This window comes from Canis lupus, chromosome X (genome assembly GCF_011100685.1).
Source record: "Canis lupus familiaris isolate Mischka breed German Shepherd chromosome X, alternate assembly UU_Cfam_GSD_1.0, whole genome shotgun sequence".
NCBI classification, from domain to species: Eukaryota; Metazoa; Chordata; class Mammalia; order Carnivora; family Canidae; genus Canis; species Canis lupus.
This window is the reverse complement of record NC_049260.1, coordinates 55,706,110-55,729,190: the sequence shown is the minus strand read 5'-3', so window position 1 is coordinate 55,729,190 and position 23,081 is coordinate 55,706,110. Positions and strand designations below refer to the sequence as shown.

At 53.6% G+C, this 23,081-nt stretch overlaps 1 protein-coding gene across 3 annotated transcripts; it reads right to left on the bottom strand.

Moving 5' to 3' along the window:
- Window positions 1–1,090: 1,090 nt before the first annotated feature.
- On the bottom strand, window positions 1,091–22,780 carry NLGN3 (neuroligin 3). Of its 3 annotated transcripts, XM_038587664.1 has the most exons (8): window positions 22,625–22,780; window positions 19,272–19,925; window positions 18,583–18,642; window positions 14,516–14,575; window positions 12,569–12,718; window positions 6,504–6,689; window positions 3,657–4,446; window positions 1,091–3,037 (listed from the first exon to the last, which is right to left on the bottom strand). In XM_038587664.1, the coding sequence occupies exons 2-8, from the start codon at window positions 19,726–19,728 to the stop codon at window positions 2,194–2,196; spliced, it is 2,547 nt and encodes an 848-aa protein (XP_038443592.1). In that variant the 5' UTR covers window positions 19,729–19,925; window positions 22,625–22,780; the 3' UTR covers window positions 1,091–2,193. The 3 variants fall into 3 exon arrangements, with proteins under 3 accessions (XP_038443592.1, XP_038443593.1, XP_038443594.1); XM_038587665.1 differs by lacking the exon at window positions 18,583–18,642; XM_038587666.1 differs by lacking the exons at window positions 14,516–14,575; window positions 18,583–18,642.
- Window positions 22,781–23,081: the final 301 nt, after the last annotated feature.

Here is a 23,081-nt window from a genome sequence, read left to right as displayed (position 1 = left end):
TAGGGTTCACATTAGTTTTGGAAAGAAGACAGGGAGAGAGCTAGGGAGAGAGGGAAGGAGGAGGGAGGGAGGAGGAAGAGAGAACACCAGTTCTACACTATGGACTCATTCAAATTGTGACCCACCCCGTCACCCTCCCCCTACTTCTTTTTTTTTTTCTTTTTTAACCAAACCGTGTCAAGTCAGTCACTGCGCAACTCTCTTGTTCCCATGTACCCTAGTAGTCTATTAGTTCTCAGTTTTGGTCCTTGTGCTATCTTGTGCTCATCTCATCTGAACATCATCCTGTTGTGTTGGTTCATCTCCCTCCCTTTGCCAGGGTCACTCTGAAGGATTCTATTCCTGGTTTCTGAGGTGTCAGCAATAACCCTGCCCAACTGTCACACTTGATGAGCAGACTCCTGGTTTGGCCCTGGGAACAATGCAAACTACCATAACGCTAACCCTGTGGAGCCACATTGAATCAGCAGCACCCCCTATGTTGATGAGGAGCCACAGACCTCAATCCTGGAAAGAAATCCCTCCCAGGGCTCCAGTGACTTCTCCAATTGTAATTCACAGAACAGGAAACAAATATCCCTGGGGAGGAAGAGGCCCCTGCTCTGTCAGTCCCCCAAGGCCAGGGGGTCCACATATCTGATGCCACACTGGATTCAGATATGAGAAAGAATTTCAACCTGTTAGAGGTCACACCTCCTCCCAGCCCCCAGTCCAGGATGGGGGCAAGATGGTGCTGATGGTGGCAGTGGCAGCTGCGGGTGGCCACAGTGGTGGTGTGAGGCTGCACAGGCTGAAGTGGCAAGGAGGAGGAGGAAGTGTTATTTTTTGCCATTTCATTAGGAGGCCCAGGGTACTGAGAGAAGGCTTGAGCCGCAGGAATCCAGAGCAGAGCTTTGGGGGGTGGGGCAGAGGGTTATGGGGACAGCAACCTGCTTAAGATTGGACAGACCTGTGTGTGGGGCCCAGCAGGGTATAGCCCGGGCTTGACTCAGCTTAAAGGCACAAGATGCAGAAGCAGGCTGAATTCCTAGCCGGCAGGGGCGCCCTGCTGGGAGGTCTGTTGGGGCAAGGCCTGTGCAAGGGAGGCAGGTTGGGAGTGCTAACTGGATTTTTTATTTTTATATCAAGACACTGTGTTTAAAATTTTTACAAAGGACAAACTCCATGGGTTTCCGTTAGTGTTTTAAGAACTTTTCTTTAAAAAAAAAAAAAAGCCAACAACAACAAAAAACACTGCCTTTTTGAAAGAGAAATGACAGACACAAAAGAGACTCTGTAAAGAAAATGGGGCGAATTTCTGATACCATGACCCCAAGGGCAGAGGCAGAACCCAGATTACACTCAGGGGCCCAATAATGACATGGTCTCCACCAGAACCTCATTCACCAAATATAGGGTCCCCTGGTCTAGCCAGGCCAGTACTCCTGGCCTTTGGGGAAAGCAGGTCACCCTGCAGTCTCTGCAGCCCTCCACAGGGACACAGAGATGGCTGGAGAGTTCTCCCCTATGGCCCTCCAATCCCATCCAGCAGTAGCCCCTTCCTCCTTCTACCCCATGGTCTTGCTTGAATCCGTTTCTTTCCTGGGGGCGGGGGTCATGTTCCTTGACTGGATTGTGTGAGCACTGGGGGTTCCACACCCAGACAGACATAGGCCTGGAGCCTCCCTTCTGGAGCCTCTTTGCGCTCATGGGTTGGAGAGGCATTTGTTCCAAAATTATTTTTAAAATCAACAAAAACAAGACCCAGAAAAAAGACCAAGTCTGGGGGAGAAAGAGCTACTCTGCTCTTTAAAGCTCCCAAGTCTGGAGTTGGTCGGTGGTGCAGTTCCAAGAGAGGCGGAAGGCGAGCACCAAGGGGGTGTCCAGCTGGTGCTTTCAGGCCCCCAGAAGTGTCTGTGATCAGGCTCAAGGAGCTGGCTTCAGCTGCTGTTCCACAGGTCCTCGGTTTCCCAAAGACTCATTTGCGTCCCTATTTGAAGGGTTTGTTCAGGTTTACTTCCTTATTTGTGTTTTTGTACATGAGGGTGCATGTCCACATCTGTCTATGTTTGTGCAGGTGGGTCTGCTGTCGGGCGTGGGTGCGTGCGTATACATATATGTCCATACGTGTCTCTGTGTGTGTGTCTGTGTGTGCATGTGTCCGTGGGTGTGGGAGGGAAGGAGCCGGGAGATAGGCTGTGCTCTGGGCTGGAGCTATACCCGGGTGGTGGAGTGTGAGTGGGGCAGCCCAGTACTATTGAACCCTGCGGCAAAGGTGTTATAGGGGTGCAATGTCTGCAGCCCCACTAAGGAGTTGGGAATCATAGTGATGGTGTTGGGTGTCATGAGTGGGATGTCATCAGGGGAGCGACGCAGGGTCAGCGTGTAGTCAGGCAGTGCAGTGAGGCGCAGTGTGTCATGGGGGGGGGCAGCCTCACATTCATGGTGGGTGGGGCCCAGCTGTAATGCTGCCAGCTCCTCCTCAGGAGCAGCTCCCAATTCAGGGGCCCCGGCTCCCCTCTGAGGGCTAGGCTGCCGCAGGGGCTCCTGACGCCGTTTGTCCTTGCGGTAGTAGAGGGCAGCAAAGGCCAGAACGTTCAGGAACAGGAGGGAGGCCCCCACAGCGATGGTGACACTTAATTCAGTGGAGTAGTCACGAGGGTTCTCCACCAGGAGTGGCCCTGCATCCTGGTCCCCATTCCAGGACCCTTGGGCATTCTCATTGCTGTAGGCAGGGGAGATGGCTGGACGCTTGGTGCTCCAGGTCTTGCCGTTGGGCCTGCGGGTGATGTGGGAGCTGTGGGTGGTATCCGGGGGCGGCACTTTGGTGGTTGTGGACGTATAGTGGAACATGTCATGCAGGTTGTATAGGTGGGGCACCAGATGTTTCCAGAAGGCCACCTTAGTGGCCCGGTAATGATCGCGGACCCTTGGTTTCAGCCCGATGTGAAGGTAGAGTTGGTCTCGGGGATTGTATTTGGACCAGGCCACTTCCTCAAAGCGGTTGGCCTTGGTGTGAATGAACTTGGTATCCTGGGGGACCGGCTTGTTCGGATCCCTGAAATACCACATGGAAATCTGGGGTCACCACTCTACCTGGATGAGCAAAAGGCCCAGAATTCTTCCTCTCACACCCACTTCTAAACCTCTTCCCCAGCCCATAAATTCCCACATTTCCATCATTATTCAGGGCCCTTTCCTCTGTCCATGCCCCTCCGCTTTGCCTGTTGCTATGGCATCATGGAAATGGTCTCATCCTTCCCTGTGCCCAACCTGTAAGGTCATGCTATAGATGCTTTTTCTTCTCACATGCTATCAAGCATCCATCAAACTTTTCAGCCCAATTTTTCCAAGAACCCTTGAAAGGCTCTTTATGAATGTACTTTATTTCCATTTCACTCGGCCTCTGACCATCTAACTTTGAATCCTATAGTTTTGCCAGTAACTCCCAGGGCTGCTTGGTCCTAATGCTAGCTAATTCTGAGCCTCCACAAAATTTTTGAGGGAAGAAATGGCACGAAAGACTCAAAAGGAGGAAGTAGGAAGGGGGTGAGGAGGTTACCAGGCAGGATTTGGGGAATATCTCTTAAAAAGATGACAGAAGATGTTTAGAGAGAGGAACAGAAGAGAGGACATGCTGGGGTCCCAAAGAAGCACAACCCCCACTTTCTCCTTACCCGGTCTTGGCAAAGTTGGTCCAGTAGGTCATGACGACAGCGCTGAGCATAACGTCATTCTTGGAGAAATTACAGGGGAAGAGGTCAGTGGGGCCTACCATAGGGACACCAAAAACATAGGGTACTTCGTCCCCATGAGCTGCATCTGACCAAGCAGGCTTCATGAGGCTCTGGCAGTGATGGTAGAAGGCATAGAAGTAGGTGGGTGAGCCATAGCGGGCGTGCAGATCAGCGGTCACCACCGAGGGCTCCACCCACTGGTGGTCAGTGAAGAGTGCCACCAGTGTTTTGCGGCGGGTCTCCGGATTGTCACGGTCTGCCCAGTCTGTGTACATGAACTTGATGGTCTCCCGCAGGGTGTCCTTACCCTCAGGATAGCCATATAGATTGTCCACAAAGTTGGAGACTGAGTAGTCAAAGTCGGTGCCAGAGACGCCGTCCTCAGGGTCAACCACCCCTTCCACGAACTTGAGTCCCTCGCCCTGGTTGACCCCTAGCATAATGTCATAGTTGAGGAACTCGCCCTGCTCCATGAGAATCTCGGGGTCATCAGGAATGACGTCCCCATCGATCACAGGGCCAAAGGCCACATGGTAGCGGGCTGGCTGGATGTCCTGCTCTACTAGCTCCTTGGCACTCTTTTGACGAAGACAGTCCACCATGTCCACTGTGTCTAGCACGTTACAGCCTACCTTGTCTGCCAGCAGGCTGGTATACTTCACTGGTTGGTAGTTCACAGCCCAGCTGGACAGAGCAGAACCACTTTGGATGATGGCCCTCTGGAAAAGCCCTACAGAAGATAGGCATCCCCGGATCAGATCCATCATGTCACCCACAGCCTAGGCCTCTCTTACCTGTCTCTGAGGGGCAAATCAAATACTTCCTCCTCATTCCTTTGTCACTGAGGCTGCCCTATGGGTGAAAGAAGCTATGAAGGAAGAAGAAACCTTTTATCTGGGATGATGGATCAGGACCAGAGGAGGGGTTGCTGGGCCCCTGCACTGACTTATCCCCTGCCTGTTTCTTGCTTCCTTGTTCTGGGATGATGGTTGGTAACTTGGGGGTTAAGGAAGTGCCAGAAAGAATTAACCCCTTGGGTCCCAGACATCAGCTTCCTTCTGCTCTCTCTCTTTATCTCTCCTTGTCTTCCCTTCTTGCTTCCTGCCCAGCTGGGCCCAGCTCTGTGCCAGCATACCACCAGGGAGCTGGCGCTTCCACCACAAAGGGGTCTTTTTCATGAGAGATGAGAAATGCAGGCAGGAGAGAGCCTCACATTCTGGGAGTTTGGGGGAAAGATTCCTGAGGGCAAAGGCCTTGGGATCTCAAAGTCTTCGGGGAACGCGCTCTTCCAGGGTGTAGTCTCTATAGAGACTTTCCTTTTCCAGAAACTACTGATGCCTCAGATCCAGTTTTTTCCTAAGCCAAGAGGGAGCCAGTCCCCCAAACTCAAAAAGTGGATTATTCTTCTTCCCTACCTCCCCTGAGGGGAAAAAAAAATGGTATCATGCTCTCCCTGGCCCCAACATTCCCAAGTAAGGGATAATCTGGCCCTCAAGTATACAATTCCTTTCCTCTAAAAGGAAGGCAGTTTGCAAGGGTAGAAAAAGAGGGAGAGAAATATAGATTACTACTTAAGAGAAAGCCTTGCTTTTCAAAAAATTATTCTCCATGAATCAATTGCAGAAAGACAGAGGGAACAACTTTTTACAGCAGCCAGGCCCCTCGGGAGACAGAATACGGCAGCACTCCAAGAAAGGCCTTCTCCTCTCAAGGAAATAGTTCTCTACCAGAGGAGGTGCTATTCCTCTTTTCAGACAGGGGCGCCCTCACAGACGGTCACCTCACCCTCCCCTTTGTGGAGAAAAGTATTCCTGTCACCTAGAAACACATTCTAAAGTGTGATGCAGATTTCACCCTGGTCTTCCCTCACTAGGGTAGTCCCTGGAGGGACAGAGGCAGAATGTCTAGGTCAGATAGGGGTGATTTGTCTCTCTCAGAGAGACGGGCCTTCTTCAAAGAGGGACTGGAAGTCTTCCTGTGAGAATATCACTCACTCACAGGGTTGATTCCAGCAAAACTACCTTGTCCTCTCTCACAGATTTCCTTACTTCGGAGAAGAATGTGCTCTAGAGCCCAGAGGTGAAGAGAACTTTGCCTGCTGTGCCAAAAAAGGGGCCTGTTCAGCTCCCTTGAAGAGTCACTGGCAGAGGGACCCATGGCAAGGAGAGAGGCTTTCGTCTGGGCTAAAAATGAGAGTCTTCCCTTAGGGGTTGTATAGGGAGGAAGTCTGGTGTGGGCTATCAGATGGCTGCCCCTCAGAAAAAAAGCCCACCCCACAGGTTAGTGATCCTCACTGTTCCGACCCATCTCCCCACTTAAGGACAGTTTCTCTCCTGTACAGACTTGTTCTTCAGGGAGAAAGGCAAAGAATGAGTGTTTCTTACACCTAAAAACTAATTCCCACCCTAGATCTCTACCCTGAAGTCACATGTCCTTCCCAAACTGAAAGAGTTGCCCTGCCCCCAAAAACCCTCCACTGTCCCTTCAGAGACACATTCTACTCCCACTCAACCAAATCCAACTTCCATCATGACAGAAGGAGCATCTTGCTTTCTCAAGATATAAACGGGATTCTCTTTTTCCCTCTCTCACAAGGGGAGAATTACTTCTTCTCCTAGGGGAACATTCCTATTCCACTTCTCCCCAAAGGGATGCCAAGCTGTTAGAAGAGGGCTAGCTGGTTCTCCTGGACACTCTGGAGCTTGGGGTGGGGAGACGGGGGACCTGAGGCTCAGGGTGGGCAGCTGACACTTTGCTAGCTCACGTTTTGCCCCAAATGCTACTCACCCTCCGAGTGATGCGACAGAGTGAGGAGGCTCACACAGGATGCACCGATGCCTGAGCCAAAGACAGTGATACGGCGGGGATCACCACCAAAGAAGGCAATGTTCTCGCTCACCCAGCGGAGGGCCTGGATTTGGTCAAGGAGCCCATAGTTGCCCTTGGCAGCCTGATCACCGGTGCTCAGGAAACCTGGATTCAACAAAGGGCATGAGGACAGTGAAGGTAGAGGGATGGGGGATTTGGGTTATAATGGCAGGCAGGAGACTGGGGATGGCGGCGGGGGTGGGGGCGGAGGGCATGAGGACAGAGGATGGGCATGCAGTGTGGTTCTTTCCACCTGGCTACCCTCTACCATAGCTCCTTTCTGCAAGCTCCAGCACCATCAATATAGGAAGGATCAATTCCTTGCCACCCACCCATTCTCCAGTTTGGAGGAAGGGGTCTCCAGACTATTCAAGGGGGACCCTCCAGCTAGGAGACTTAAGCTGCAGGAACTGCAAATGGCCAGGCCCCGGATGTGCTATCCGGGACATTACCCTAGCCCCTGGCAAGACAGAGTGGAATAGGCAGGGACTCTGGAGTCAGATGGTCCTTGGTTCGAGTCCTGACTCTACCTCTTACTAGTCACATAGCCTTGGGCCAGTTATTTAAAATATCTGGGCTATAGTTTCCTCTTCTGTAAAATGAATATAAAAATACTTCAAAGGGCTGTAGTCAGGGTAAAACGAACATAAGCATCTCTAATATGCACCGCACTCTCTAAGTCTATAATTACTTCTCTCTCCCCTTCCTCCTCTCTCTGAGGGAAGTGAGGATCCCAAGAGGCAACAATCCCTAGGCTCTGCTTGCCCTTCTCCTGCAAATGAGCCCATCTACACCTCATTCCAGGGCCTCGAGTGGCCCCTACCTCTCATTCTCAGGGCCGGTTCTCATTTCCCTTCCTCCAAGACCTAATGAATCAGAAACTCTGGGGAGGAGGCCCCGCAATCTGTGTGTTTAACAAGCTCTTCAGGTGATGTGGTGCTTGCTAAAGTTAGAAAACCACTGGGTTAGACCATCTTTTTCATCTGGTGGAGAAATGGGAAAGTCAGTGCAGTGTGTTACCAGAGAAACAGGTCTGCCCGCCCACCCACTGGGATTTGCTGCTGAGGAGACATGTCACCATGGAGACTACCTTCCCGCCCACCTGCTGGGATTTGCTGCTGTGGAGACTTGCTACCATGGAGACTACCTTCCCGCCCACCTGCTGGCTATCCCACAGAGATGTCCTATATTCCTCCCCCACCACACACACACCCTGCTTCCATTTCAGACTGATCACGCTGCCTCGTTTCATCTCTCGTCCTTGATCTCTAGGCTCCATGGAAGGGCTCTATCTTGTCCTGCCCTAGGCTTTTGGAAGGGTCCTTTCCAGGTGGGAGTCATGGCGCTCCTACACCTTGGAAACCCACACCTAGATCGGTCTATTTTGACTCCATGTTTACGAGCTCGTTCACAGCACCTGGGATCAAGTTTTTGCAAGGCCATGTCTGGGCACCCTGAGCTCACGGAGAGCTCTCAGGCAGTCCTGGCAGCCCATGGGCAGAGGCTGGATTCGAACAGACTCCAGCAGGCCCAAGACCTCATCCCTGTCTTTCTCAGGTCCTCCTGCTTCTAGCTTCCATGAAAGAAAAGGGTTTCACCCTCTTCAAGGGTGTTATTAATTTACATTTGGTGCAGTTAAGTATGTAAAGTACTTAGTTATTCCTCTCAGGACTCAATCACAAGCCCTCTTCAGGCGAGGAAATGTGAAGGAATTAGAGAAAGCCTGAATGAGGATGAACGGAGGAGCCCTTGTTCCTCCAGACAAGGGAACCAGCTTCTCCTCTGCCGGGCCCATTCACACATTGAAGCCGCTGCTGCAAGTCTTCAAAAGTCTGCTGACCAAGATCCAACCCAGCTGTCCAAGCCCGAGACCTTCCGGCAAAAACCACTATGTGCTTCCCCCAGCCCTCCTGTCCCCTCTCTCTTCCTTTCTCCCTCCTCCATATTTTCTTTCCCTTTTCTCTTATGGAAGCCAGAGTGGCCGGGGCTTCAGCCTCGAGCCAAGGTAGCAGCAGGGGAAATGTATCAGTGTGTCTGTCCCATCAGCGGGAGGAGCCTGTGCCCAGATGTAGTAGGGGAGATTTCTCCAATGTGTCTGGATTCCCCCGGTTAGGAGCAAAGGCCTGAAAGGGCTGGTTGGAGGAGTCAACTGTCACTTGTAGCTCCCCGAGCTCCCACCGATCTTGGGATGAGAGGCGCTGAAGCATGCGGATGATGCCCTGTCAACCATCCCCTACTACAAGAGTCCTGTGTGAAGTGCCATATTCAACAGGCTCGGGCACATGATCCAGCAAATGTGATCGACCGTGAGCACACAGAAACCTGGCAGTGCAGTAGAGCAGTCATTTGCTGCTAGTTCCCCAGTAACTCAGCCATCCACAGAAACCACATGACACTGAGAGCTGAACTGCCTAACTCCTTAAACTGTCAGAAGAAATCTGAGACAGTCTCCCTGAACCCAGGTCTATACTGCCATCTACATAAGGTGCCCATCGACAGAAGATGAGGGAGTTTGGCACACTGTCCCCAAACCACAGATCTCTCACTCAAGGCTTAACATTTACCAGGTTTTTGGTTTGCCTGAAGGGTACCAGAGCAAAGACGTAGGATTAGATTCTGGAACCCAGAATAAAAATCTGGCAAGCCCCTACTTCCTCAGCCCCAGGGATATCTACATCTGGGATCCTGCTGTGGTCCCTTTCTTTGGATGGTCTCCAGCTCAGTGTGTTTTGTGGGGATGCTCCTCAAATAATAAGATGGGATCCATGGACTGGCCTGTGACATTCTCCAAATAAATGAATCACCCAAGATGTCCAAAGAAGCACCTCAGAGTAGATCATCTTTCTGGGCTCAGTGCTTCCAGAGAAGCTGAAGGGAGGGTGAATGTGCATGCAACTGGGACCCCAAACTGGCCGCCTGATCTGGGATGCTTGAAGACACAAAACAACAAAGTGTCAGCAACACGGCAAAAGCCCCAAGTGTCAGGGACAGATCTATGTTCTACATCTGGCACCAAGAGACAAAAACATCTTGCATGGACCCAGAATCTAATCAGCGGCTTATTGGTTACATTTGTGTTGTAGAGCAGGCAGTGAAGGAGACATAGGAAGTGGTGGGGGAACTTCTGACCAAATCTCAGGTTATGACTCCTTCTGAGGTTTGGGCAATATGTCGATCATTAACACCTGAGGCCCAAATAATAATATTCCTGCTCCTAGATGTTCTGTGCTGGTTATCCAAATGAGAGGAGGCTATAAAAGGAGGGGGATGGGGGCAGTTCCTAACCTGAGCTCCCTGAATGACTTTTGGTGGTGACCACGGAACCATTTCTATAACTTCTTGAGTGTGTGTGTCCATTTTACTGGGGGAGAGTCCATAGCTTTTATTAGAATCTCAAAGGGGTCCAAGACTCTCCCAAAGGTCAGAAACTTCTGATGGAGAAACTTAAAGATTAGAGAAGTGGAAGGTTATCAAGTACTCAGCAAACCAGGATGCCATAGTGAGCACTCCCTGGCAAGAGCCTCTACGGAACCCACAGCTCTCACAGTGATGCTTCTCATCCTGACTCTCTCCATCCCATCTCCTCTTCTCTTCTCACTTTCTCCCCTCTTCCCCCCGCCCCAGCTCCTCCTCTCTTTCTTTTCCTGCATCCCTAGCTGGTCCAATCATTGAAAACCAAAGTGCATTCTTAGTACTCTCTAGTGCTTTCCAATAAAACCAACAGAATGGAGCTTGGTATGTCTCACTTTTTAAAGCAGCCATGTCACTCTCACTAACAAAATAAGGTCGCAAAATTCCTTCTGGCCTTTAACTACTGTGTATGTGTGGCTGGGTGTCTGTGTGAGCTTACTTGTGGATATTCCTGACTCTCCAGGAACTGTGCAGCTAGCTTATGGATTTAAGGCCCCCTTCACCTCCCCTTCACTGTCAGAGACTCAGGTCCACTTCCTCAACAGGACAGAACCCTCAAGAGAGCCTCGCTGGGAGGTCTGGGGCAACTTGGAAAGATAGAGGAACAGTGGCCAAACCATGAGACCCAAGCCCACCAGATGTCTTGCGCACTTCATCCCTGAGATCCAGATGCCATTGAAGGGACATGGGCTCCGCTGTTTTCACGGAATATCATTTCTCCAGCCTGAACCCCCAAGACATGTCTTGCTGGCCCACCGAGTAATAACGGTAAGTCAAGAAAAGATTGCCTTTCTGTGTTCATAATTGGCACTAGAAGTGACATGCAGTACCAGGGTCTTTGGAAGTAGAGCTGGCAAAAACAATACACTCAAAAGCAAATTAAAATAAGGTCCTGTCAGCCAAGTGGCCAAGTGGCTGCTGGTCCAGCATCTAGGCCTCCAGCCCTGATGCATGGCATAGCCACCCTCTCCCCGCCCACTGGAACTTAGAAGACACAAGCTCTTTGGACAAGTTATCTTCTTCATGTCCTTATGGGGCCATATGGCTGCATGTGCCCTCGGAGGCCTGGGTGAGTGTCTGAAAGGGAGTAAGACCCTGTATGTTGAGTCACCCTCTCTGAGGTACTTGTTTACCTCAGGACCCTGGCCACAGATAGGCAGTCCTAGTCATCCAGGAAGAGACAACACAGAGGGGCAGCCTACATCACAAAAATAAGTGGGCAGATGAGAGAGGATGTGTAGGGAAGGGCAGCTAGGTATATATGATGAAGCATTTGAGAAGTAAGCATGTATATGTGGGAGTGCATTCGTGTAATGAGGTGGGAGGATATGGGGATACAGGCACAGAGAGAGTAGTGGACATTTGTACATGTATATATATATGGGGTAAGTGTGGGCTATGTACAAATGTGGGGGTATGTGCATGGATGGATCTGGAGGTCAAGCAGGGATATATGGATGTGTATGTGTTTGTTGGCTGGGGGGCTATGTACATATGCATTCTGCATGTATATATGCAAGCTCTGATTGGGAGGAGTGTCCATGTGTGCACATATATGTGGGATTGTGGGTATACATGTAGGAGGTCCATGGGTATGTGCATACAGTGGAGAGATATGTAAGTGTGGTGCATGGGACACATATTGTAGACGTGGAAGCAGGGATATGAGGGGTGTGTTATAGTATTTGTATATGCATTGGGTGGGGAGATGTGGACATGCGAATATGGATACATATGCATAGGGTGGGGGAATATTGGCTTGTGTTTACATGGGGAAGTTGAGGGACATATGTGTGTATGTGGGTGTTGGAGTGAATGAGGAAGTGAGGTGTGCAGGGGGATATGTGGGTATGTGTAATGTGTATGGGTGTAGCCGTGCCTATAGAGATGTAGAGGGGCGAGATATATGGGAATGGGGGCAGTGCGAGAAATCTGTGTACATATGGGGTACAGATGTTGAGTGTACAGAGGTATATAGTATGTGGATATGTGTGGGGGGAAAACTGTGTGGAGTGTTTATGGAGTGGTGGGGAATGTGCGTATGTGAGAGGCAGTTTGTAGATGTGGATTTTGGGGGGTTCTATATGTGTATGGGTATATGTGTGTATTTGTGGGGTGAGAAATAATCGTATGCATGGGCAGCATGGATGTGTGGCCATGTGAGGGTATGTGAGCATATGGATATGTGACAGGTTAGAAGGAGTATCTGTGTATGTGTGGGGTTTTTAGGGATGTGGGCCTGGGAGGGTAGTGATAGGGGAATGACACTAGAAAATTAATGGACCCTGCAAAACTCAGCTAAGCGAAAATCTGAAAGCAGTGACTTGGCTTGAAACTTAACAGAAGGTGTGGAGGTTGAACTGAGTTTCCAGTTGCAGCTAAACATTCCAGGAAAGGGCCTGGGGACACGGGGAAGCTCCCAGCACTTGGGTAGGGACTGTGTGATAACAAATGGCATTTGACTAGGTCATTGGCATCCGCTGAGAACCAAGGCCAGCATTAAATCCCCAGCATTTTTTCCTCCTTCCATAAGGACTCAGTCTTCCTTCTAGGCACCTAGTAGGGAACCATACCTAGTACCCCAACCCGATAGTTGAGGGTGATGACGATGACGTTGCCGTAACTGGCCAGGACACTGCCATCAATCATGTTGCCCGTCCCTTCCATGTAAGAGCCTCCATGGATGTAGACCATGACGGGCTTAGCACCACTGTCCCGGATGTCTGCAAGGAGAAGGGGTGAGAAACAGGCTGGGTAGGATGCCCTTCCTCCCCCACCCCCACCAGCCCTGGCCGGGGCGGGGGACGGGTTGTGGGCAGCAAAGCTATCCCAGGTGCCAGGACACCACCACCAGCTCTGAGGGCAGGACTCATGGGGCTGCTCAGCCTGGACTCAAGTGTGGGCCAGAGACTTGGCCAGAGGACTTCAGCGCCGTTTTTAAAGACTCTGGTTTCAGCCTCCCAGCTGAAGGCAGTCAGCCACACCTGTTGGGCAGGGAGCGGGAGGAAGAGGAAGGCCTGGTCTCCTTAGCTGGATCAAGTGAGTCCCTGCCCCGGGGCACCCAGGAGTCCTGGGACCTGACATGGCTTCAGAGAGCAGAGGCTGGGGAGCCCTGAAACCCCCAAGACTAGACCAGTTACATGGAAATACGGCCACTGGCAGCAGCTGGCCCCCCCAGTGCAGACAGAGACAAGAAGGGTGGGAGTAAGGGGTGGCACGGGAGAGAACAAGGAAGGTTGTGGATAAAAGGGAGTGAATGGCAGAGACGGGGTGTGGGGGACCTTAAGTGACATGGTTTCTCAGCCATGTGCCCAATTACCCCATTCTCCCTGGGCATCAAGCAGACTTAACTGGAAGCACTGGGGATGGGGAAGAGGAGAGGAGGAGGCCGAACTAAGAATGAGAGAGACCCCTGCCTCGCCATCCCCCACCCCCACCCCAGTCAGCATTAAGATGAAGATGGAGCCTTCCCAAAGGCCATTCATTGAGAGACCTCCAAGCGGCTGCTCCCAAGCCCAGGCAGTACAGTGGCGTTGGAGCTGGGCAGTCAAGAGAAGGCTCCCGGCCTGACCACCTCTACCTGCAGCCTCTCAGTGTGTGAGCTGGACCACCACTCTGCCTCACCAGCACAGCCCTACCAGCCACCAGCAAGGGGTGGGTAGGGGGGAGAGGGGGCCCCCCTGAGCTGTTTGGCACCTCCAGGGGTGGAGGGGCAGGGCCAGGGCCAGGGCAAGGAGGTAAAAGGGAATGCTTTCTGTTGCCAAGCAAACACAACCTGTTTTCCCAAGGAGGAAGGAAGACTGGTTCAAGCATCACACGAGGATCTTATACCATCTATGGACTGGGCCGTGGCGTTCTGGCCTCAGCATTTTAGCCCACAGCCTTTCTGGCCCTGTCCTGAGCCTATTGTGGCCCCTGACCCCGAGGACAGGTCTCTCTTTCTGGGAGGGGGCTGGGGAGGTTCTAAGTGGTGCTAATCTCCAGCCCCTTGGGTTGTCACTGCCTCACTCCTTCGTTCAATATCCTGCCGGGCCCCTCTCGCAGGAGCCAGTCTCCCCGCAAAACACAAGTGTCTCCTCTGCCAGTGAAACACAGGTATGTCCTCATCATCCAGTTCCCTTCATGCCTCTCCCAGCCTTCCCTCTGCTCTGCCTTCTCTCCATTCTCCCTGCTGATCAGTAGGGGCAGGTGCCCGTGAACCACAGAAGACGGGGGAGGAAGCTGTCTCTGTCAGTGCCTGCTGCTACTGGAGGGCAGAGGATGGGGGTAGGGGACTGGGGCGAGGAGGAGGCCTGCCCCCTGGCTCTGCTCGTGGTCTCTTGCTCCCGCCAGCTGTGTCCATCACCCCGGAACGCCCAGTGGCCAACCAGGCCAAAGATGGATGAACAGCCCAACAGCCTCGTATAGGAACAGAAACACACCAACGGACGGACAGACAGACAGACGGGGCTTCTCCCCATCGAGAGGGGGAGGGGCTCTGTGCCATGCACCAGCCGCCGCGCCCTGCAGCCCCCAAATACCTTCATCTTCATCCCCGTCATTATCCGCTAAGTCCTCGCCCTGTTTCTTAGCGCCGGATCCTGGGGACCAGACACGGGGAGACACAACAGCACAGAACAGAGAACAAAACAGAGAGAGAATTCAAAAACAGCATGACTGCAGTGTGGCCCAGCAAGCCAGCTCTGGGCTTGGGCCCAGGACAGGCAGGAGGGATGGCAAGAACCAAGGGAATGGGTGGGCTGAGGCCCAGACCTTCATCAGGATGATGGTGTTGCAGGCCCCTGCTGTGCTGGCTTCCCTGCACCTCCCTGCCCTGCCTCCCTGTCCCCAACAGCCCGTCTCAATCAGCTACCTTCCCGGAGGGAGCAGCATACGGGCCAGGGCAGAGCCAGAGGCCCACGCAAGGACAGGATTGCTCCCAGGTGGAAGGGGGCTGCAAATGTGGACACTGGTAGGCTGAGCTGGAGAGCAGGGGCAGCCACCGAGGGTGACAGGTGGCACTGCCAGAATGTTGGATATGGAAGTGAGCTATTAGGGCAGAGACGGGGATTGGGGCCCCCAGCCCTGAGCTACCTGGGCCCAGTAGGAAGGCTAATGTGGGGCCTCAGCTGACCCTGATTCCCAGAGGAGAAAATAAGAGATAAAGCTTTGCCTCTGGTCTTCCTCGTTGGGGCCCCCTGCTCTGGCTAATGGCAAATGGGGTTCTTGCTCCCAGGAACCAGGCCTAAGAGCAGCAAGCACTGCCCGGAGATCTAGAGAGAGATAGAGAGGGAGGGAGGGAAAAGAGGAAGGGGAGGAGGAAAGAGGGACGTGAGAGAGATGGAGAGAGAGAGACAGAGACAGAGAGAGGGGGGTAGACAGAGAAATAATAATAACAGCTCCTACCATATACCGAATATTTACCATGTGCCAGACACTCTACTGCTGCCATATTGTTTGATCCTTACACCCCAATGAGGTAAGTACTGTCTCTATTCCTGTTTCACCGATGGGGAAACTGAGGTTCAGAGAGGTAAAGTGACTTGCCCAAGATCACACAGCCAGGAAGCACTAGAGGTAAGATTCAAACCCAGGTCTGCTCAACTGCAAAGCCCATGGTCTTTCCACTGCACCATACCACCTTTCTAGGATGGGGGAAAGGGAAGGAAAGAATCAGCGAGAAAAAAGGTGGAGCGTGGGGTGGAGGGAGAGAGGAAGGGGGGGAAGGAGAGAAAAGAAGGGACCCAGAGGAGAGAAGAGAGACATTGAGGACCTGTGGGTAAGCTGGCACCAATTCTCTTTCCTGTTCTAAGGAGATGATAGGTGCATCTTGGGTATGGCTGTGGAGAAAGAGGACTTGCTGCCTGGACGCTGGGCAGAGTGGGGAGACAGAGGTCATTCCACCAGTACCCCAGGGCTTACCCTCTGCTCTGTGACACCAGATACTCTCAGCCTGGAGGCAGCAAATAGCCCCCTTTCCCAGCTGGTCTGGTCACTGGTGACTAAATTCCCTTACAGCTATTAATCAAAACAGGAGCCTCCCTCATATTACAAAATGGCTTTTCAAGTAGGCCAAGAGCTGGGCCCGAGGTGCAGGAATGGCCTCTAGCTTCCCGAACCGCCAGTGGCACCTACCGTCTTAACACCTGCCAGTACTGCCCTTGGAAATGCCGTGGGGCCTGTGGCATCATGGCTGGCACAATGGACAGCCCCCCCCCCGCCCGGCGGAAGGCAAGTACTCATCCAAAACATGCATTCCCTCCAACTTGATGGAGTGGAAGTGGGGAGAGGGGGCAGATCCTCCCCCGGAAATCCCTCACTTCCCAAGGGCACTGACTTAGAAAGTGGGTCCCTATTGCACACACACCCTCTGTTCCCCTGCTGCCCCGCCAGGAGCATCCCTGGGTTGCTGCGTTGTCCCGGCCTCATCTGTGACTTCTTCTGCGCAGATGCCTTTGCTCCTTCCAGCGCAACCACCATCCCTGGTCCCCACACTGTGCTGCTGCAGGGTCCATCTGGACCAGGCCTACCCTATGCACACCACAATCCTAACAACCGCTGCAGATAGGATATCTCTCGCCCCAGAAGTGGGGTCAGAAATTCCATTCTGAATGGCCAACCGGCCCTGGATAGGGAACTAATTTGAGCCATGCCTCGAAATTACCAAATACCCTCCCTGCAAGCTGTCTGGAACTCACTTCCCAACTTGGCCTGTGGGGCTCAGCTGAACCAGCTTAGTTTCAATCCTAGGACAGGAGCTTCGTCAGAGTAGCGATGAAGACTTTATCCATTATTCCTGAATTGTGCCTTTACCTCATACCCCTCCAACAGCCCTGCCTAGCACACAGTGCCTAGCACATGGCCTTGCCCACAGTCACTGATCCTGATAGGCAAATGTTTGCAGTTGAGGGGAGCTTCCAGTCAGCTCTCTAGCCAAACTCTGAGGACTGGACTCCCCTGGGCTCTCACTGGCACCCTGGGGAGATGATTCCTCCTAGGAATAGTTACTGTCTAGTCATCCTCTCTCCCAGCAGCACACCCCCACACCCTTCAAGCAAGTAACCCACAGGAGCAGGCTTAAGAGACTTTCTTCCTGAATTCATTCACAGGCTAATGGAATGTCAAGGCTGGAATGGTCCCCCTACCATCTTCAGAGGCCAAAGTGGAAGTCCTTTTGTGTGTGTGTGTGTGTGTGTGTGTGTGTGTGTGTGTCTCGGGGGGGCTTGCCTAAAGTCTGTCTCACTGTGAGCGGAAGAGAGGTGGGACTGTCAGGCTTTGGGGTTCCCAGACCCATACTCTTTCTGCAATGCCACTCTTGTGGGACAAGTGTTTGCTGATCGCCTACAGCATGTGAGGTCCTAGGCTGAGTGTGGGACCTCACACTGTCCCTAGAGCTGCAGGCCCCCCTGGGTGCTTCCGGGTGCATCAACAACACTCAGCGCGCGCACGCGCGCGCACACACACACACACACACACACACACACACACTCCATGTGGATTTTGGGAATGTGTCCCCTAGAGATTCCTGCTCAGCAGGGAGCATCCATGCGGGCAGGAAATCCTGACAACCCCAACTCAGGGAAAGCCTGCCCTACGATTACAAAGGAAAACAAACCCCAATCTTGCCAAAAGGTTGTAGGGATCAGGCTGTGACTTTTCACCTATTCCTTAAGCTGGTACTATTTCCAATTTGGCCCAGCCCATCCACATTTCACCATTGTTTGCAGAGTTGGGGAGGTGGGAATGACCAGATGGGAGCCTTGCGTGCTACAGTGGAAAGAACACCGCCCTGAGGGTCAAGAGACCCGGGTTTTGGCCCCAGTTCTGCCACCGACCAACACAGGGCCTTGAGCAGCAGCAAGTCACTCCCCTGGGCCTGTTTCCTCATCCGTAAAATTGGGAAACTGATTCCTGCTTTACAAGCTTCCAGAGACATGGGGAGGATTTTACAGCTAAGTATGAAAAGTGCTTTGCAGAAAACATGATGTGGTATTTGAACAGGAAGAATTATTTCTGCAAGGAGAACAGACACCTCCCAGCAAGAGGGTAAATGTAAAATACAGGATCTCGTGCCTCCTTTAGAGTCCATAGTTCCCAGAGACCCCCAAGGTCTAGCCACCAGACTAGCCTGGGGCACTCAGCTATGCTGTGGCCAGAGGTGGAGTCAAGGGTGACTTTGGTCTAAACTTCAAGGCTGGAAAGTTGAGTCTAGACTTTGCACTCAGGAAAGAGTACATAGGGATGAAGCAGTGGCTCCCTGTTGGGAAAAGGGCAGAGGCCTTTGGCTCCAACTTGGCTGTCTAGAGTCCCCCACCTCCACCCCCTCCACTGAGGTGGCTCAGAGAAAACCACTGGCTCTGTGCACATGCGTTAGTGTGGAATTTGGAAGAAACGGGGTTGCGGCTTCTGCTCTGAACCTGCCTTAGGCCACCAAATCCTCCCTGCAAAGCAGCCAAGGCCCTTGGCTATGGTGGAGCTCAGGCCTGCTCACCGACCGCCCCCTGAGCCTGGGCTACTTGAAGGAAGGCTGGGTCCTCAGGGGCAAGGGCAGGTGGGCAGGCAGCCCTCCCTCTCTCTCTCTCTCCCTCCCCGCCGGCTCGCTACCTACCTCCTTTCCTACAAATTTTCTTGTTGGGCTTTCGGGCGCATTCCTTGGAAATCCGCTTTACTGTAAAATGAATAAAAAACTAAAAAATAACAGGAGGCCTCTGCTCAGGGGCATGCACCCCCATCCCCCCAGGCCCCAAGAGCTGCTCTGCAGGCGGCACATGGCAGAGAGCCTGTCCCACCATCTCCTTGTTTCTGTCACTTACCTGAGTGTGACCCCCGCGGGAGGAGGCATCAGCTAGCCAAAGAGGAGGTATCTAAGTGATGCCCACCAGGCCGACCCCCCCCTCGCCCCCCCCCACACCCGGCTCCCTTGGCCACAGGGACCTACCACCTTTCAAAGCAGGTGGAATGGCAACAGGGGGGCCTGGTGGAGCCAGCATCCTGGGCAGCTGCCAGCAGTGACCCATACTCCCCCAGGGAACCCCCATCCAGCACTCAGGCCCTAGATCCATCAAAGCTCTCAGGCCTGGCCAGGCTCCTCCTGGTAACAGTGTCACTCACACACGGGAGCTCAGACAATGCTGGGGGAGGGAAGAATGGGGAGGCCAAGCTGAGTGATGGTTAGAAGCATCTTCATAGACAACGGACAGACGCATGCTGCAGGACACACACAACCACATGCGAGCCACAAACACAACAGGGCGGGCGGGAAGCAGGGAAGGCACAGTGCCTGGCCGCAGCACTCACCATCCTCTGTGGGCACATAGACATTCAGGTAGAGGCAGTCTTCATTGGGCTCCTGGATGTAAGTAGCGACAATATCCAAGTTGGCAGTGAACCAGACAGGCAGCATGACTTCGGGCACAGCCGTGTGGATGTTCTGGGGGCACACTGGGGGAAAGTGTGTGGCGTTCCGGATGCCCGACCAGGAGGGGGGTGGCTCAGGGGGCAGGAAACGTTTCTCGCCGATGGGGGGAGCTGCGTAGGGCACCCCCAGGTACTGATCCACAGGCCCCAGGATCTCACTGGGCAAGGGTACCCGGGCACCCCTCAGCTTCCCAAAGTGGGTGTTGACTGTGGGCGCTGGGGCCTGGGTACTGGCCCTCAGCACCAAGCTGAGGAACCACAGGGTGAGGTACAGGCTCCGGCCAACCGTGGATTCGGGGCTCAGGAACAGCGAGGGCAGGCCAAGCCGCAGCCACATGTTCCGGGCAGGGGGACCGGCAGGAAAGGCAGACTCCGGGGTCACAGCATCAGCCCAACAGGCAGCCCCTTCATGGCCACACTGACTTGAACCTCAAGACTGAGCTCTCGGGGGACACCTACAGGTGCCCCAGCAATGCAGAGAGGTTGTCCAAGCACCACAGCTTCAGAAAGGGACTCCCTCAGGGCCAGACAGGCCTGTGGAGAGAGGGAAGCATGCGTCACCTGACATGGTCTGGGAGGAGGGCTAAGGGGAGTTGCTTCCTTGTCCCCCCCCTCCGCTGGGCTTGGGCTGTCCTCCCACAGTGAGGAGAGTTTTCCCATGCCCGGCCTGGCGTTCCAGGGGCCCACAGATGATCTCTATTGCCCATCAAAAGCAGTCTGTGTGCCTTGCTACGGCCCAGAAGATCCTAGGGGATTGACACAGTGACAGTTGCTGCCACTGCAAGTTTCCAGTCCCCAGCTCCAACTCCTCAGCCAGTGGAGCTCATTGGGGTCAGCCAGACCCAGAGTAGCCTGTGGAAGCAGGAGGCGGGGAACACTGGAAGGGGGGCTCAGGTTCCGGAGCAAACTCTCTAGACCCCTGGCCCCAGTTACTCCACACGGGGACCTCCCACACCAGAAAAGGGTAGGATTGTTAACCTCGTTCAGGGGTTCTAAGTCAGAAATAGGAAAAACTGGCAGATAGGCATAGCATCCCACATAGAGACCCCCTCACCAGCAACCAGGGCAGGCAGTGGGGTGGAGGGGTAGCAGGATGGCCACTCACCAGAGTCCCTAGACCCTCCTGTGCCCCTGTACATTGCTCCTCAGCCCTGCTCCCAAATTCTTAAGCCTTGGTCCTTTCTGTGGGATATCTCTAATTCACACCGAGTGCCAGAACTGAGGCAGAGACCGTAGTCCTCCTTCAGTCCTCCTTCCGCCTAGCACCCTAGGCATTGTTAATACTCAGCCAGTGTAAAATAAACAACGGGGTGTGGGGGACACACACCCAGAGACCTATGGAAATAAAGTCATAAAGACTCAAAAGGGAGTGCGAGAGACCAAGCCAGGATCACAGACACTGTGATTCACTCCCACAGACATATATTCCAAACCCACAGTGATCCCTCATATCGTCGCATATCCTGAGACAGAGAGCCTCACAGAGCCAGAGAATCACAGAGAAATACATTCAGAGACACACACAGGGACTCACTGAAATATAATCACACACATACTACATAGGTAAATATCCAGAGACACTACAGCATAATGGTGACACATAGGTGGAGACAGAGACAGAAATAGCCACTCAAGACACACGGGCTTTCTAACATACAGTTATACAGCCAGCACATACATATGGGTGCACACAGACACTGCTGCATGGAGACATACACGCGTGCAAGACTGCGTGCGTGCACGCGCGCACACACACACACACACACAGACGCACACAGATACAATTTAGTTTTCCCTATTTCTCCCGCCTTCCAAGATTGCCGGCCTGCTCCTTTAAGAACTGGCTGAAGGGGTGGGGGAGGGAGATTGGGAACGCCCGGCCTTAGGCCACAACGAGAGGGGAATGAGAATGTGTGTGTGTAAGAGAGAGAGCAAGAAAGGGAGAAACAGAGAGAGGAAGAGAGAGGGAGGGAGGGAGGGAGAGGGAGGGCAAGAGAGGTAGAGGGAGAGGAAGAGAGCTAGAGAGAGAGAAGGAGAAAGAAAAGGAGGGAGGGAAGGAGGAGGAGGAGGGAAGGCGGGCAAAACCACTAAAGGGATGGGGGCTCAGAGGAAATGGGGAGCAAAGTAGGGGGGCGGGGGTTAGATCCCAGACATTGCCCAGAATGCACCTGGGTGGGGGGGTGGGAGGAGGGGAAAGGGAAGGAAGGGGTAGGAGTAGGGAGGTGGGGCAGAAGGGAGCGTGTGTGTGTGTGTGTGTGTGTGTGTGTGTGTGTGTGTATGGGGGGGGATAGTCCGCAGCTGAGTTCACACAATCCCCCCATTCACCGTCTCCATGGCAACTCTGGGGCACAGACCGCTCATTCACACGGCTTCCCCGCCAGCACCCCCCCCATACCATTAACCCCCTCGGTGCTGCCCCTCCCCACAAATTCCATTAACCCCTTCGGGATGCCTCCCTCTCCAGTAACCCTTCAGTGCCAAATACTGGTCCCCTCTGAGTCAATTCCCTGCAGCCCCTCCCCCGTGAACACCTAGACAAATCCACCGACCCCCAAACGCCCTCTGTACCCTAGGACCCACTGTGAGTCCCCAAGGCCGAGATCTCCATCCTGGTCCAACTTGCAATTTGGGAGAAGACAAGGGGAGGCGGCAATGCTGGGGATTAGAGTGGCATCTGGGGTACTTTGGGGGCTGGAGCAGTATTGGGCAAGGGGAATTGTGCAGGAATGGGCTGGTATGGAGAACTGCAGTATTGGGGGCTACACGGGTTCGGAATGGTATTGGGGGACAAAGCTGCATTGGAATGGGGGAGGATAGGATAAAGGCCTGGGGGGAGGGGGCTGCAGAGAGTGGGGGAGGGAGCCTGGCTGTGAGATGCTATGATGGAAAAAGGATGGGGCTGCACTGCGGGGGAGGGGGGACTGGCAATGTGCAATACAGGAATAGGGCTGGGGGCACTTAGTAGGGGTATTTTGATGAGCATGCGGCCAGGCTGTGGAAATAGAGGGACCACGGGTGGGACGATGGTAGGGATGCGGGATTCAGGGAGGAGGCGGAGGAGAGAAGCAAAGCGGAGGAGGATTGGAGGGTCAGGGGTGCCGATGGAGAACATGGGGGTTGAGAAGGATGGGGAGCATTGGCTGGGGAGTGGAGGAGCCCGGGATTGGGAGGGGATAGGATCGGAGCAAGGTATGAGCAGCTGGAGGATGAGAGACCGGGGCAGGCGGCCTCACCTGTTCCCCGGGCTGTTGCGAGCGACTGAACCGGGCCGCGGACCACCCATATCGCCTCCAGGCCAAGGGCTCCGCACCTGAATCCCCGAGATCTGCTCTCCGGCAGCCTGGCTGCTGTGCCCGCGCACCGAGGGGGCGCGCTGCGCGTGCCCGGACACGGGGGGGCGCGGTCCCTGCCATTAACTCCTTTTGTGCCAGAGATGGCTCAAGTCCTGGGGCATGGCCCAATTCCTCCCATGCTCAAGCACACTCGGCTCACCCCCTCTCTCCCTTTCACACACACCCTGCTCAAATGAAGACAGGCGATCTTCCAGGGCAGCTTAACTCAAACTTTACCTGCAAAGCTCAAAACCTTGAAACAAAGGGAGAAACTGAGGCACTGCTGTCTGCAAGAGCCCGCAGTCATACTCTACAGAAGACAAGCCTCCACCTTGCTCAGCATCCCTTGCTTCTCCCC